The sequence below is a fragment of the Mastomys coucha genome, unplaced genomic scaffold (assembly GCF_008632895.1).
Source record: "Mastomys coucha isolate ucsf_1 unplaced genomic scaffold, UCSF_Mcou_1 pScaffold12, whole genome shotgun sequence".
Lineage (NCBI taxonomy): Eukaryota > Metazoa > Chordata > Mammalia > Rodentia > Muridae > Mastomys > Mastomys coucha.
In genome coordinates this window covers 18419263-18432328 of record NW_022196894.1, presented here as the reverse complement: position 1 = coordinate 18432328, position 13066 = coordinate 18419263, and the positions used below count along the sequence as shown (strand labels likewise).

The 13066-nt window shown below is 49.8% G+C and overlaps 1 protein-coding gene across 9 annotated transcripts in view; it reads right to left on the bottom strand.

Annotated features, from left to right (window-relative positions):
- Nucleotides 1-10749, bottom strand: part of Eif4g1 (eukaryotic translation initiation factor 4 gamma 1) — a 21122-nt gene extending 10373 nt beyond the window's left edge. The window contains exons 1-18 of one of the 9 annotated variants that reach the window (XM_031363452.1): nucleotides 10592-10748; nucleotides 9814-9870; nucleotides 9508-9601; nucleotides 9155-9241; nucleotides 8683-8703; nucleotides 7950-8126; nucleotides 7646-7745; nucleotides 5524-5636; nucleotides 4633-4725; nucleotides 4364-4430; nucleotides 3282-4097; nucleotides 2710-2798; nucleotides 2433-2619; nucleotides 2195-2328; nucleotides 1933-2091; nucleotides 1588-1776; nucleotides 1180-1377; nucleotides 411-557 (exon numbers count right to left, since the gene is read on the bottom strand). In XM_031363452.1, the coding sequence (XP_031219312.1) occupies nucleotides 411-557; nucleotides 1180-1377; nucleotides 1588-1776; nucleotides 1933-2091; nucleotides 2195-2328; nucleotides 2433-2619; nucleotides 2710-2798; nucleotides 3282-4097; nucleotides 4364-4430; nucleotides 4633-4725; nucleotides 5524-5636; nucleotides 7646-7745; nucleotides 7950-8126; nucleotides 8683-8703; nucleotides 9155-9241; nucleotides 9508-9567 (2637 nt within the window). In that variant the 5' untranslated portion in view covers nucleotides 9568-9601; nucleotides 9814-9870; nucleotides 10592-10748. Of the gene's footprint in view, nucleotides 1-410; nucleotides 558-1179; nucleotides 1378-1587; nucleotides 1777-1932; nucleotides 2092-2194; nucleotides 2329-2432; nucleotides 2620-2709; nucleotides 2799-3281; nucleotides 4098-4363; nucleotides 4431-4632; nucleotides 4740-4810; nucleotides 4921-5523; nucleotides 5637-7645; nucleotides 7746-7949; nucleotides 8127-8682; nucleotides 8704-9154; nucleotides 9242-9507; nucleotides 9602-9813; nucleotides 9871-10591 lie in introns of those variants that run through there. The other 8 variants (XM_031363455.1, XM_031363456.1, XM_031363457.1 and 5 more) reach the window with 8 other exon arrangements.
- Between the last annotated feature and the right edge of the window lie 2317 nt (nucleotides 10750-13066).

Sequence of the window (13066 nt, the reverse complement as noted above, 5' to 3'; positions counted from 1 at the left end):
AAAAAAAAAAAAAAAAAAGCAAAAAAACAACAACAACAAAAAATACTTCTACTCTTGCAAAAGACCTAGACTCAGTTCTCAGCACCCATGTGGTAGCTCAGAACCATCTTTAACTCCAGTTCCAGGGAATCCTGTACTCTGTCTCCTCCGGCACCAGACATGTACACTGCACACATATATACAAGATAGCCAAACATACATAAAAATAGAGCTAAGAACAAAACCAAACAGTCAGTTGCCTAAAATTCCCTTCTCTTTTTATCCGGATAGCCAGCCAGCCCAGCAATACGCACTCGTGTCCTAAGGAAAAGAGAGGCACCAAGATCCTTCATAGTGTGCAGACCTATAACTGGTAGTGGTGAGGGTGGGTGTGGTGAGTACAGGGTGTGACTGGCAAAACATTCTCTTACCGTAGCAGCTTCATCCATCTCCTTTTGCTTTTTTTCAAAAACTTCATCATCATCTTTGTCTTTCTCAAATTCCTTCTGGCACCGATTTAACAACAGTTTTCGAAAATTCACAGTCACTGTTGGCTTTTCTGTAGTGGGCACTTTCAGCTGTGGGCCAAAGACCACATTAAGATCAGTCCAAGGCAGAGAAGACTTTCAAGCCTCCCTAACCCAGAAAGCCTAAGCTGTACTGCACGTTTAACTACCATAACAGACAAAGGAGAACAAAGAAAAGCTGTACTCTAGCATCCCCAGGAAGATGCAGGAAGCTAGATAGTAAGATTTAGAAAACTGGTTCAGAAAGATGGCCAGAAGGTGAAGAAGCCTGCCACGTAAGCTTGGGAATTTGAGTTTAATCTCCAGAATCTACATATAGGTAAGAGAAGTGAGCTGGGCAGTGGTGGCGTATGCCTTTAATCCCAGCACTTGGGAGGCAGAGGCAGGCGGATTACTGACTTCATGGCCAGCCTGGTCTACAGAGTTCCAGGACAGCCAGGGCTACACAGAGAAACCCTGTCTCAAAAAACCACACACACACACACACACACACACACACACACACACACACACACACACAAAGTAAGAGAACTGACTCCACAAGCTATCCTGATGACTGCCAATTGTGCTGTGGTAAACATGCAACTACACAGACATAGGCAGATAAAATATTAAATAAGTAAAAGCATTAAAAAAGTCTCTAAGAAAGACTTAGCAAACGGTAGAAACTAACCGCCATGAGGCAGCGGCACATGTTGGCATAAGCCACAGAGAAGTTGGGCTCTGAAATGGCTTTCTCAAAGATGAGGTCAATAACTCCTTTGAGGCGTTCCTCGGTGTCAATGGCCAGTTGTGTCACCTGCTTCATCAGCTGCTGAAACATCTGGGGTGTCAGCTTATTCAGGATGGAGCGTACCCTGCGGAACAGGTCCTGTGGAGAAGAGAGGATAGAGTTCACAGCATCTAGTGAAATACCCAAGATAAACACAGGCTGCTGAGACAGGACAAAATGGTAGGGACTGACCCCAGACAGTGTAGTAAAGATGGTGAGTAAAGACAGTGGAGATATTAAAGTGGCTTACAAGGCAGCTCTAGAGGAGCAGGAATGGAGACTAAAAGCAAGACTTGCTATTGATAGTACCTGGGTCTTGCTTCCATCAGCATCCTCTTCACCTCGATCTTTATCAGCTGCTGTCCTTTTGCTACTGGGTTTCCAAGCCTTCTCTGCTTTGTTTAGTTTTATGTCTTCAGTCATAATCACTGAGGAAATGATCTTGCGAGTCTCCTTTCGTGGGCCCTGCTGAGAGCGCCTGGGTCCCAGGCCAGCCTGCTAGACAAGGGATGAAGACAACTGAAGACAGAACAGCAAATACAATATGTGACCCCATTACCACACAGCTCTGAGACACACTTCTCCCCAAAGGATGACACACGTATGATTCCACCCCATTCGTTAACCATCTACCCCTCAGCCAGCCCCACTCACCGGCCCTCGGGGCAGCTCCCCACCTGGCCCACCCCTTGGGGGCCCACGGTTGCTGACGGCTGGTCGGCCAAAGTTGGCAAAGGATGGAGTGAAATCTGGGCCACTGTTTATGCCAGGTAGTCTGGAGGGATCCAGTGACCGAAGTGGTGTTTTATTGGCCTGCAAAGAAGATTCCTGTCTTAGAAACAGGTTAGGATGGCTGCCTTCTCTTTGGCGACCTCAGGCACTTCCAGGTCAAACCAACCTTCCTGAACACACCAACCTTGTCCAGCACCACATCAGTGATATGGGGCAATCCTTCTGGCTTCTGCATACTGGCAAAGATGAACTGAAAGCCCAGCAGGAACTCCCTGTCATAACGCTTCTTCTCTTCAAGGTTTAGAGGCTTCCACTGATCTGCAAGACAGGATGCATCAGTCGCACTACTGTGTCCTACAATAGGACACCCATTCCTCACGGGAGTAGGTAAGTTGCTCAACCGCTCTTCTGCTTAAACACACCTGACTTGTACTCATACTTCTGCTCCCCAGGCTGGATGTTTTCAGCATTGTGAATTTTGTCTTCCTTAGAGTCCCAGGTTTCCTCTGCTTCCTCAGGCTGTGGGGGCGCAGTGCTGCCCTCAGACTCTGGGCTTGGGTTGCTCCCAGTGGGAGGCTGATTCTCCACCTCTGGTACTGCTGGGTCCACCTTCAACCATAGATGAACGCCCAGGCTCAGTTGCATCAACACTGCCTCCAAACCATGCCATCTCCCCTCAACTAATTCTTGCTTCCTTACCTCCTTGAAGGCATCTAGAAGGTCACCTACAGCCTCCTTCTTATTTAGCTCTTTAATTTTCCGTCTCCTCTTTGGCACAGACACTGCCACTAAAGGAGAAAGAGGACAAGGTGTGAACAATTTAATAAGTATCCCTAACAGAAAAAGAAAGAAAATAAAAAAGATGAAAACCAGCCATAATATTCCTCTACCTTTCACTCCCAATTTAAATAATAAGGTTCTCTCTAAACCAGGCATCGTGGAAGATTCCTATAATCCCTGAACTTGGGAGATAGAGACAAGGACTAGTAGTTCAAGTCCAGCTCAGGCTACATACGACCCTTATCTATAGAGTCTTCAACTCTACTTAGGGTCTAACACTAGGCCACAATTGGAGCCCATTTTGTGGGGCTGTTCATAAAATGATGGTGCAAGCCCTTAGTCCTAGCACTTGGGAGGAAAAGGAAGGCAGCTAGACTACATCAAGATCCAGTCTCAAAACAAAGCAAAACGTAAGAGGTGACAAATGGGAGGTCAACGAAGAGAGCATCTCCAGAATAAGCAACATCAATCATCTAGCCACACCTCCTTACCCTGGGTAGCTGCTGCCACCTCTGAATTCTGAGACAATTGGGCTGGGACAGGAGTACTGTCAAGGGGGAGGTCCTCTCCTCCCTTCTCACTCTCAGCTTCTCCACCTTCTTCTTCTTCTTCGTCATCGTCTTCTATTTCTTCCTCCTGAGCAGGAGAAGTATCTGAAGGAGCCACAGGTGGAGTGGGAGAGAGAATGCTGGCCAGTGCCACTGATGAAACCTCCTTGGCCTGTTCCTCTGGCTCACTGACTGGGCTTAAATCCACAGCTGGTGGCGAGGGGGCTCCATTGAGCAGTTCCTCAGGTTGGGCAGTTGGAGCAATGGGCACAAGCGATTCAGAAGCACAAACTGAAAGAGGGGGAGGAGCTGGCTCTGTGCTTGGCTCCACCTCTGGTTCCAGATCCTCAGATGGGATCACGCCATTGGGCTCATGAGTTTCAGCCCTGTGAGGCACCAGGGACGTGGAAACCTGGAGAGGACTGGAAGAGAACTCAGATTCTGGAATGGGTTTGCTGAGTGTCACTTCTACTTCCAGTATGGGTTCGGCAAGAGTGGTTTCTGGAGAGAGGCAATATGGCTCCCCAGTTTCACAAGAGATGGGGGTCGATTCTTCTACAGACATTGGTATCATCCCCGTTGTCATAGTGTCCCCAGAAATAGAGAGGACTCCAAGACTAGACTCAGACCCCGGCTCCAAAACTGGGGGTGGTGATGGGGTTGGAGAAGGCGACGAAGGCTGAGATTCTGTGCCAGGGCTATGCTCTGGGCCAGGCAATCCTGGCCGTCCCCCAATGGCTGCTCCCTGTGACCGGTCATCTGCAGAAAGAATGAATGCATGACAGCAAGTCCTTCACTGTTCCTGTTCTTCCTCTTAGTTAAGCTTACTTTCAATTTAACAAAACACGTCCCAACTTTCTCCCACCCTAGCTGTTCTCATCTCTCATCCAAAACAGTGCAACTTCAAACCCACTACATGAAACCTAAGTCATTCTTCTCTGGTACTCAGTTTGAATCACTCCTTCAAGTGTAAATCCTCATATTCTCCACATCCCCCATAAAAGCTGTGCTACTGTCTTCCTTACCTGGCCGGATAATGACAGCAACCTGAGGCGACTCCCCATTGGGTTGAGGCTCCAGACTGCCTCCCGTCTGCAGGACACAAAGCGTTATAAGTTTGCACTGAAGAGTTCCACACCCTTCTTTACTAGAGTCATTTCTACTTTAGCTCTGCCTAGAAATCCAGGAAAGCAGGGAGATAAACCCCTAAGGTGAAGGAAAAGATCAAGTGACTTGGTAATCTAGGGCAGAATAGCTGTCCAAACCAAGGTATCACTCAGAGATATGACAGTACCTGGGGAGGAGTGGGTGTGGAGGCAGTGCGGGCCCCAGACATGATCTCTTCTGTGATATCCTTCCCTCCTTGGTTTGGGTCTCGAATTCGGATCTGGGGAAAAAAAGCTATAGGATGAGTGGGAAGCAGAAGGAGCCCACCTCTCCACCCTGTCCCCCTCCTAACACTCTGGGCCAACCTCCCACCCCTACTGGGAAGCAGGTGGGTGGGTGCCAGAAACCCCATGAGTTCTACTGTCAACCCATCCGGCTGCTCTTGTAGTCGCTGCCCTAGCCCCCACCCCTAAGACTCTTGACCTCACAGAGCAGCCCTGTACATCACAATGCCCCTCCCTCCCTCCCCTCTACCCACCAGCAATCCCTAAGTCAACAGCCAGACACCCTAGGGCTAAAGACCCCCATCAAGCATCCAGCTTGCTCACTTGTGGCTAGTCGGCCTGATCTCTAGGGGTAGGGCCCAGATGCAGTGGGTGGAGCCAGGGTGACTCAGCGGCTTCCCCAGCCCTGGCACCCTATTCTGGGCACCATGCCCAGGGCTTGAGGACTAAGCAGAGGCGTAGGCCTCCAGAGCTTCCAGGACCAAGGAGTTAGGAGCACAGAAAACAAACCATTTCCAAAGCTAACCACCAGCACCCCCAAAACAATCATATATCTTGTGAACCTACTAGAGCCCAAGTCTCTTGGGAATTTCCCTGTTGCCCATTAGTCTTCTTGTGAGTTGCTTCTACACTACAATAAATAGCCTTACAAGGGACCTTCTTCCTCCATAGACCTTACTCTCTGCTTACACTCAGGTCTATGAAGTTTTGCTCCCACAGGCACAACCACCCAGCTGAGACCAGACCATGAGTGTCCCTTTCCAGGAGTCCCAGAGCCCCTAGCTGCTACTTACAGTTTTCCGTTCCCTCTTAGGAGCAATCTGGGGTGGTTGGTTCATCAAAACTGGGGCAGGAGCCACACTAGCAGGAAACTGCTGCACACCTTGGGCTGGGTAATAGGCTCCAGCTTGGGGGAAGGACAGAAAAGAAGATTCGTGACAGCTTCAAGATACAAACATATACTAATATGTGCTTGAACACCTCCCACTGCAAAACCTCTCATCATATATAGCCGGCCCCTTGCCCTGCCCTGCCCGCCTCCCTGGGGAATTAGGTGTCTGTCAAAGCAGAGGAACCAGTTTGAACTGCGTTTACAAGAATTCCTCAGACACACACCTTATAGGAAGGAACTCCTTCCTCTACACCGGCGACCTGTTCTACCCTACAAGGCACTCATACATACATAGATTTTATATATATCCCAACCCAACACCACACGCACACCCTCAACCTGAGACACAATCAGCTCTTTGGCAGGGGATGAACAGGGTTTTCCAAATTGTTCCACTAAAGCCGACTCAAATTCCTAACTCAGCCCTTTGCAAGGGGCAACCATAACAAAAAGTAACATCAAGCCCTAGAGAAATAAAAGAGCAATTGTTTCCAAGTGGGGTAAATTTGTAGCTCAACCCTAATTCCCACTTGTTCCTTTTGAAAGTATCAATGGTAGTTACATGTTTAATCACTCACACACACATACATATATACACACACACACACAAACTATGCATGTATTAGAAGTATATACACGAGATCTTCCTGATGGGAAATTTTTAGATACTGCTGTAAGCTTAGCATGGTAATATACATTTGTAATTTCAGAAATCAGAGGTAGGGGGATCACTGCAAGTTTTAGACTTAGCCTGGTTTACATGGCAAGTTTCAGGCCAAGTTAGAACTACATAAAGACGGTCTCAAATAAAACCCATAAAGTTTAGAGTCTTTCTTTGAACATAAATGAAAACTAGCTACAAAAACCACTCAAATCCACGTTACTGTCTCCCAACTATGAAAAGAAACCCCACATAAAGTTCACTAACTTGAGCCAGGCAGTGGTGGCGTACACCTTTAATCCCATCACTTGGGAGGCAGAGGCAGGCGGATTTGAGTTCAAGGCCAGCCTGGTCTACAGAGTGAGTTCCAGGACAGCCAGGGCTACACAGAGAAACCCTGTCTCAAAAAAAAAAAAAAAAAGGTTCACTAACTTAGTTTCAAGTCAGAGTCTGTATGCCTTTCAGTTTACTTTTTATTATGTGTCTGTGTGCAGATATCTAGAGAGTCCAGAAGGGTTGGATCCACCAGGAGTTGAAAGTTAGACAGTTGTGAATTGCCTAACATGGGTGTTGATACGGAACTTGGCCTCTTTGCAAGAGCAACTCACTGACCTGTACCTCCAGCCTTTTCTTTTTTAAATGATCAGTTTATTTATTCATTTATGTGTGCATGGGTTGAGTGGAAGTAAGAAAATAACTAGTGGGAGTCAGTTCTGTCTTCCTACCACCCGGGTCCCAGTGGTCAAACTCATGTCATCCTGCTTGGGGACAGGTACATCCACAGAACCAAACTGAAGGCCCTGATTCTATTTCTCTTTTTGAGACAGGGTGTCACTATGTACACCTCTAGCTGTCCTGGAACTCACTATATAGACCTGGTTGGCTTCAAACTTAAGAGATCCGCTGGGCAGAGATTGGCACACACCTTTAATCCCAGCACTTGGGAGGCAGAGGCAGGCGGATTTCTGAGTTCAAGGCCAGCATGGTCTACGGAGTGAGTTTCAGAACAGTCAGGGCTATACAGAGAAACCCTGTTTCAAAAAAAGAAAAAAAATGAAAAGAAAAAACAAACAAACTTAGAGATCCGCCTGCCTCAGCCTCCTTAGTGCTGGATGGGATTAAAGGCTTGTGCAGCTTTAACCATGTGCTTCTTGAAGTGGGGAAGATTCCAACTCTCTTAGGAAAGGATCAAAACTTGCTTTACCAACATAAGTTAAATATTAGGCACTAATTCCTATCATCTATTAATCCTATCATTTTAAAAACCAAAAGCATGCAGAGGAATAGCTTAGCATTTAAAAATGTTGAATACTTGAATGTTCCCTAGGACACACTCTCCCCACCTACTCCTTGCCCTGCTTACCATAGGTCCCAAACTCGGTAGGGCTTGCACCTGGATAGAAGCCTGGGGCTCCTGGCTGCACAGGGTACTGCTGTGTTGGGACAACATATGTGGAACGCCCCTGAAGGGGGTTGGGGAAGAAAAGAGGGAAAAGAAAAGAGATGAGAAAAGCTATAAACACCACACATCAGATTATGAAGTAGGGTAAGCCAAACCAAGACCATGACCAGAAGTCCCACCCCTCTAAGAGGATGGGTCTAGAAGGCCAGGTAGGAAAGGTGGAGGATGAGGCACTAGGTAATCTGGCTTCCAGCCCCAGCCTCACCTGTCCAGGGATATAGTAGGCTCCTTGGGAGGCTGAATAGGAGATCTGGGAAGGGATCATCATTACTTGGGATCCAGCAGGGTAGACATGGGGAGCTGGGCCAGGACGGGCAGGGGCTGCACTCTGCACTCGGGAGGCTGCACTGCTAGGGGGCTGGGCCCGGCTAGGGTAGAAGTGCTATTAAGAAGACAGGTGGGGTCAAAATGGGAAGAATGAACAGCAAAACCAGCATTCTACAATGTCCATACAGTCTTAAGAGTACAGCAGGCTTCAGATCATGGAAACCAATTCTTCCCAAGCCCCATGTGACCAACTGATGGCTAAGTGGCCTCCTGTACTAACACATGGCTAAGTGGCCTCCTGTACTAACACTTGCCTTCAAACTCAGATGAAAACTGTGTCCTGTACTGTCACTGCCATGCACACTCAGTCACCTCCAGACTACCTCTCCACAGAAGCCTCCTAACATCAAGGTACATCATGCCCTTCTGGGCAACGTACTCCCCAGCATGCACTATCCCATCTCAAGTACTGAGGCAAACTGCTACATGCAACAGTCTCCCAGTTCTGGGATACTTGCTTGTCAACAGTTGACCTCTAACATGCAATATTTGGACTCAAACTCCTAAACAGCAAACAAGGCACCCACCCTGAACATCCCAATCTGCTATGGACTAGAGTGGGTATGGGGTGACATCAAAGAGGTGGCTCAGGATTAGGAAAGGGGTATTACCTGCAGAGACCTGAATCCTCCCTGAGAGCACATGGGGACAGGAAAGACGACAATTATCCCCAAGGTGATGGAGTGGGGTTAGGGGGAGTGAAGTGGGTAGGAAAAGAATCCTTCCACTTGGGAAGAACTTTGAGAACACAAAAGCACAGTTGGAATGTTTATCTCATTACAGTTCAAAGAGAAAGGGAGAAGAGGAACAGGGTAATGGCAACCTCCTAGTGTAGTAGGGAAGAACTGGCAGCAGGGCCCACAGCACAGACTCCAATTCTCAAAGGCACAAAGACCCCACTCTCAGTCTACAAACCTCACAAAGGGTCAGCCACCCTAAGTAACTAACAGCACGAAACAACTCAGCAACTGTCAGGAAATTGGGTAGCAAGTATATAGCATCCATAGTTTCCATACTAGCCCCAAACCAGCAGCTCATTTCCCAGCGCCCACCCAACGCCCTACTCTAGCCACAGCCCCTCACCTGGCGGGGCTGAGAAGGCGTGTTCATTTGTGTCGCTTGAGGCGTGCTAAACACCACCGGTGCAGTCTGCCCCGGGGGAAACGCTGGCTGAAGGGGAGAGACCAGAGTTCAGCAGGAGGGGAAGCCTGGGTGGGGCCTAAACCCAAGCTGGTGAAGTAAGGGGAGCAGACCTGCAGCTACAGCTTCAGCACTCCACATGTTCCCTCCCTGTGACAGCCCCAGGGACAGCCAGGGGCCCTATCTCAATTTGGCAGCAGGCAGCTGCACTTTGCCCTGACACAGATGGGGGTGGGAAAACTGCGAGCTGCATGACCTCCAACCCACCCGAGTCCTGTTCATCTAGCCTTAATTACCTGTGGGAGTCCAGGGGACCTGGCGGGTGGGGGGCCTGTGGGCTGAGGAGCTTTGTTCATTTCATTTGGTGCCACATCAGGGTCCCCCCAGCACCTGTTGGAAAGAGCAGAGCTCAGAACGAGGAAAAGACCCAAGCTTATGGCAAATGGGCAGGGGGAAAGGTTGTATCAAGAACTAGGGCCAACGTGGATTAAGGGAGTTGCCTAGTAAATGCAGAAACAGAAAACATACAGCCTGTGGACCCCACCAACACACCGCATCACCCTAACCCCACCCTTGCCTGCTCAAACAGCCCCCTCACTCACCCCCTCGGTTAAGAACAAGTCCACAGTGCGGCCTACAGGTTCTGGGCATCCGAAGGCCTGGGGTTGGGAGGTGAGGGGTATCAACCTGGCTCCACGGGGCCCAAGACCAACCAGACCGGAAATTCCAGGTCTCGCTGGCACCAGGCTCCCGGATCACAAATGAAGCCGGCTGCTCCGGCCGTGATATCCCCACCCCCCACCCGGGGACACCGGGTTCGGAGCCTGCCGCGGTGTACTCGCGCGGGGCCGGAGAGGCCTGAGGCCGCCCGGGAACACAAGCCAGGAAGGGCGCGAGTCCGGCCGCACCAGCAGGGCGGGCGGCGACCGCCGCGAAGCCGGCTCGGGGCAGGCGAGGGTCGGCCGCCGGGCGGGGCTGGGGGCTCCTCCCTGCCCGCCGCCGCCGCCTCCCAGCTCTGCGCAACGCGGCCAGTGCCAAAGAACAACGTGTCACTTCCCGGCGGCCGCCCGGGCCCCGCAGGGGGAGGGGGTGGCGGGTCTGCGCCGCACAGCCTGCGCCGGGCCGCGGCCCAGGCCGGGCGGAGGTGGCTGTCTCGCCGCCACCCCAGCGCCCTCCCCGCCCGGGCCCTGCACCCCACCCCCACCCGGGCCCGGCCCGGCACACGTGGGCCGGGGATCGGCCTGGGGAGTAGGGCCTGGGCGCGGGCTCGGGGCCCGGGCTCCCGGGCGTCGGCGCAGGGTGGCGGGCCCCGGCCCGGATGGCGGCGGATGCGGGGGGAGGGGTGGGGGGCCGGGTCGGGCCCGGACATGGCGGCTTTACCTTCAGTCTCCTTCAGTCCGCGCGGCCGAGCCCCACGCAGCCGCACAGACGTAGTCCACAACCATTTCCGGCTCCCCGCACAGATCCCGCTCGGCGGCCACCGCTTCTCCGCAGGCGCAGCCAGCGGCCCACGTGACCGGCGCAGAGGGCGGAGCTGCGCTGGCGCTGGGGAAGCACATGGGATTTGCTCCGCCCCGTCACGTGACGCCCACTGCCCGCCCCCGTGTCCCCTCCCGAACTTTGGAACTCCCAAACCGACCCCCTCTGAGGCTCTAGCGGTTCTTTAGTTCATTCATACTTTGCGCAAGCATTTATTGAGCGCGTGAGTGCTCAGTGAAGTGCCGGCTTGGAGCTCAGAGGGCTGAATCTAAAAGGCAGTCTTGCCCTAGTAAATGGCACACTACAGATTATGCAGCTTCTGGAAATGTTATAGATTTGATCTTTGATAGACCTATTAACAAAGGAAATTCAATAGTGCACCAAAAGAACTGACGCAATCTAACTACAGAAGCAGCTTTACGCCGGGCGGTGGTGGCGCACGCCTTTAATACCAGCAGTTGGGAGGCAGAGGCAGGCGGATTTCTAAGTTCGAGGCCAGCCTGGTCTACCGTGTGAGTTCCAGGACAGCCGAGACTATACAGAGAAACCCTGTCTCGTAAAAAACAAACAAACAAACAAACAAAAATATCAGTCGCTCTTAAGGAAAGGCAAAAGTCAAACATGAAAAGTAGAAGAAGGAAGAAGCCTAGTGTACGCATGCAGTCTATGATCCTCAGAATTCTGTTGGCTAAGGCAAGGAATCAGTTACCATCAGCTTTAAAGTAGGGAAATTTCACTAGGCGGTGGTGAACCACGCCTTTAATCTCAGCACTAGGGAAGCGGAGGAGGCAGGTAGATCTCTGTAACTTCAAGGCCATCCTGATCTACAAAGCAAGTTCCAGGACAGCCAGAGCTACACATAGAGAAAACCCATCTTGAAAATTTCTAAGATGGCTCAATAGTTGGAGCACTGGCTGTGCTTTATTGCCTGCTCTTCAAGAGGTTCAATTCCCATCACCCATTAGGCAGCTCAGGACTGTGTGTAACTCTGATTCTTTAGAATTCTGCCCTCTTTTGGCCTCTATAGGTGCCACATATGCATGTGGTGCACAGACATATGAAAATAAACATTCATACACATAAAATAAATATTTAAATTCAAAAAATAGGAAAATTTGACCTGGGTGGTTGTGATCCACGCCTTTAATCACAGTACTCCGGGAACAAAGGCAGGAGGATCTCTGTGAATTAAGGGCTAGCCTAGTGTATAGAGCTAGTTCAGAACAACTATGGCTACACTGAGAAACTCTCTCTTGAAAAACCAAAAAAAAAGACAATTAAAAAAAAAATACATGGGGCTCAAACAGAGATGGCTCAGCGGTTAAGAGCACTGACTGCTCTTCCGAAGGTTCTGAGTTCAAATCCCAGCAAGTACATGGTGGGTCACAACCATCCAGAATGAGATCTGACGCCCTCTTCTGGTGTGTCTGAAGACAGCTACAGTGTACTTCCATATAATAATAAATGAATCTTTAAAAAAAAAAATACATGGTGGTTGAAAGCTGAGACCTGAGCTAGGTTGGTTTCAAATGCTCCTTTTTTTTTTTTTTTAAAGAGATTTCACCACTACACCACTTTTATCTCTGAGTTCAAGGCCAGCCTATCTACAAAATGAGTTGCAGGCTTGTCAGAAGAATAAGGTGAGACACTGTCTCAAAATTGTACTCTAGTGAACTGAGCATTTAGTTACATAGTAGAGCCTTTCCCACTGGTCTTTCTCCCTCTCACATGCTACCTCCTGGCATGCATCATATCACAGAACTGGTGACCTAAGTGAAAACTCCAAAAGAGCAAGGATACAAGGTACAGACTCAGGCACAAGAGTCCTTTAGATAGGCCCGGCAGTGGTGGTGCACGCCTTTAATCCCAGCAGTTGGGAGGCAAAGGCAGGCAGATTTCTGAGTTCAAGGCCAGCCTGGTCTACAGAGTGAGTTCCTGGACAGCCAAGGCTATACAGAGAAACCCTATCTCAAAAAAAACAAAAGAGAAAGAAGGAAAGAAAGAAAGAAAGAAAGAAAGAAAGAAAGAAAGAAAGAAAGAAAGAAAGAAAGAGAGAAAGAAAGAAAGAGAGGAAGAAAGAAAGAAAGAGAGAAAGAAAGAGAGAAAGAAAGGAGAAAAAAGAAAAACAATCCTGATGTTGGAGTCCTCAGTGGTCAAGTGCTTTCCCAGCAGTAGTGAGACCTTGGGTTCAATACAGTAGCAGAGAACAACCAGTCAAAAGAAAAAAATCATCATAATCTGTAGCTGGGAAACAGCTCAGTTGAAAACTGAGTCTGGCCAGTTTGTGGCGCACGCCTTTAATTCCAGCACTTGGGAGACAGAGGCAGGCGGATTTCTGAGTTTGAGGCCAGTCTGGTCTACAGAGTGAGTTCCAGG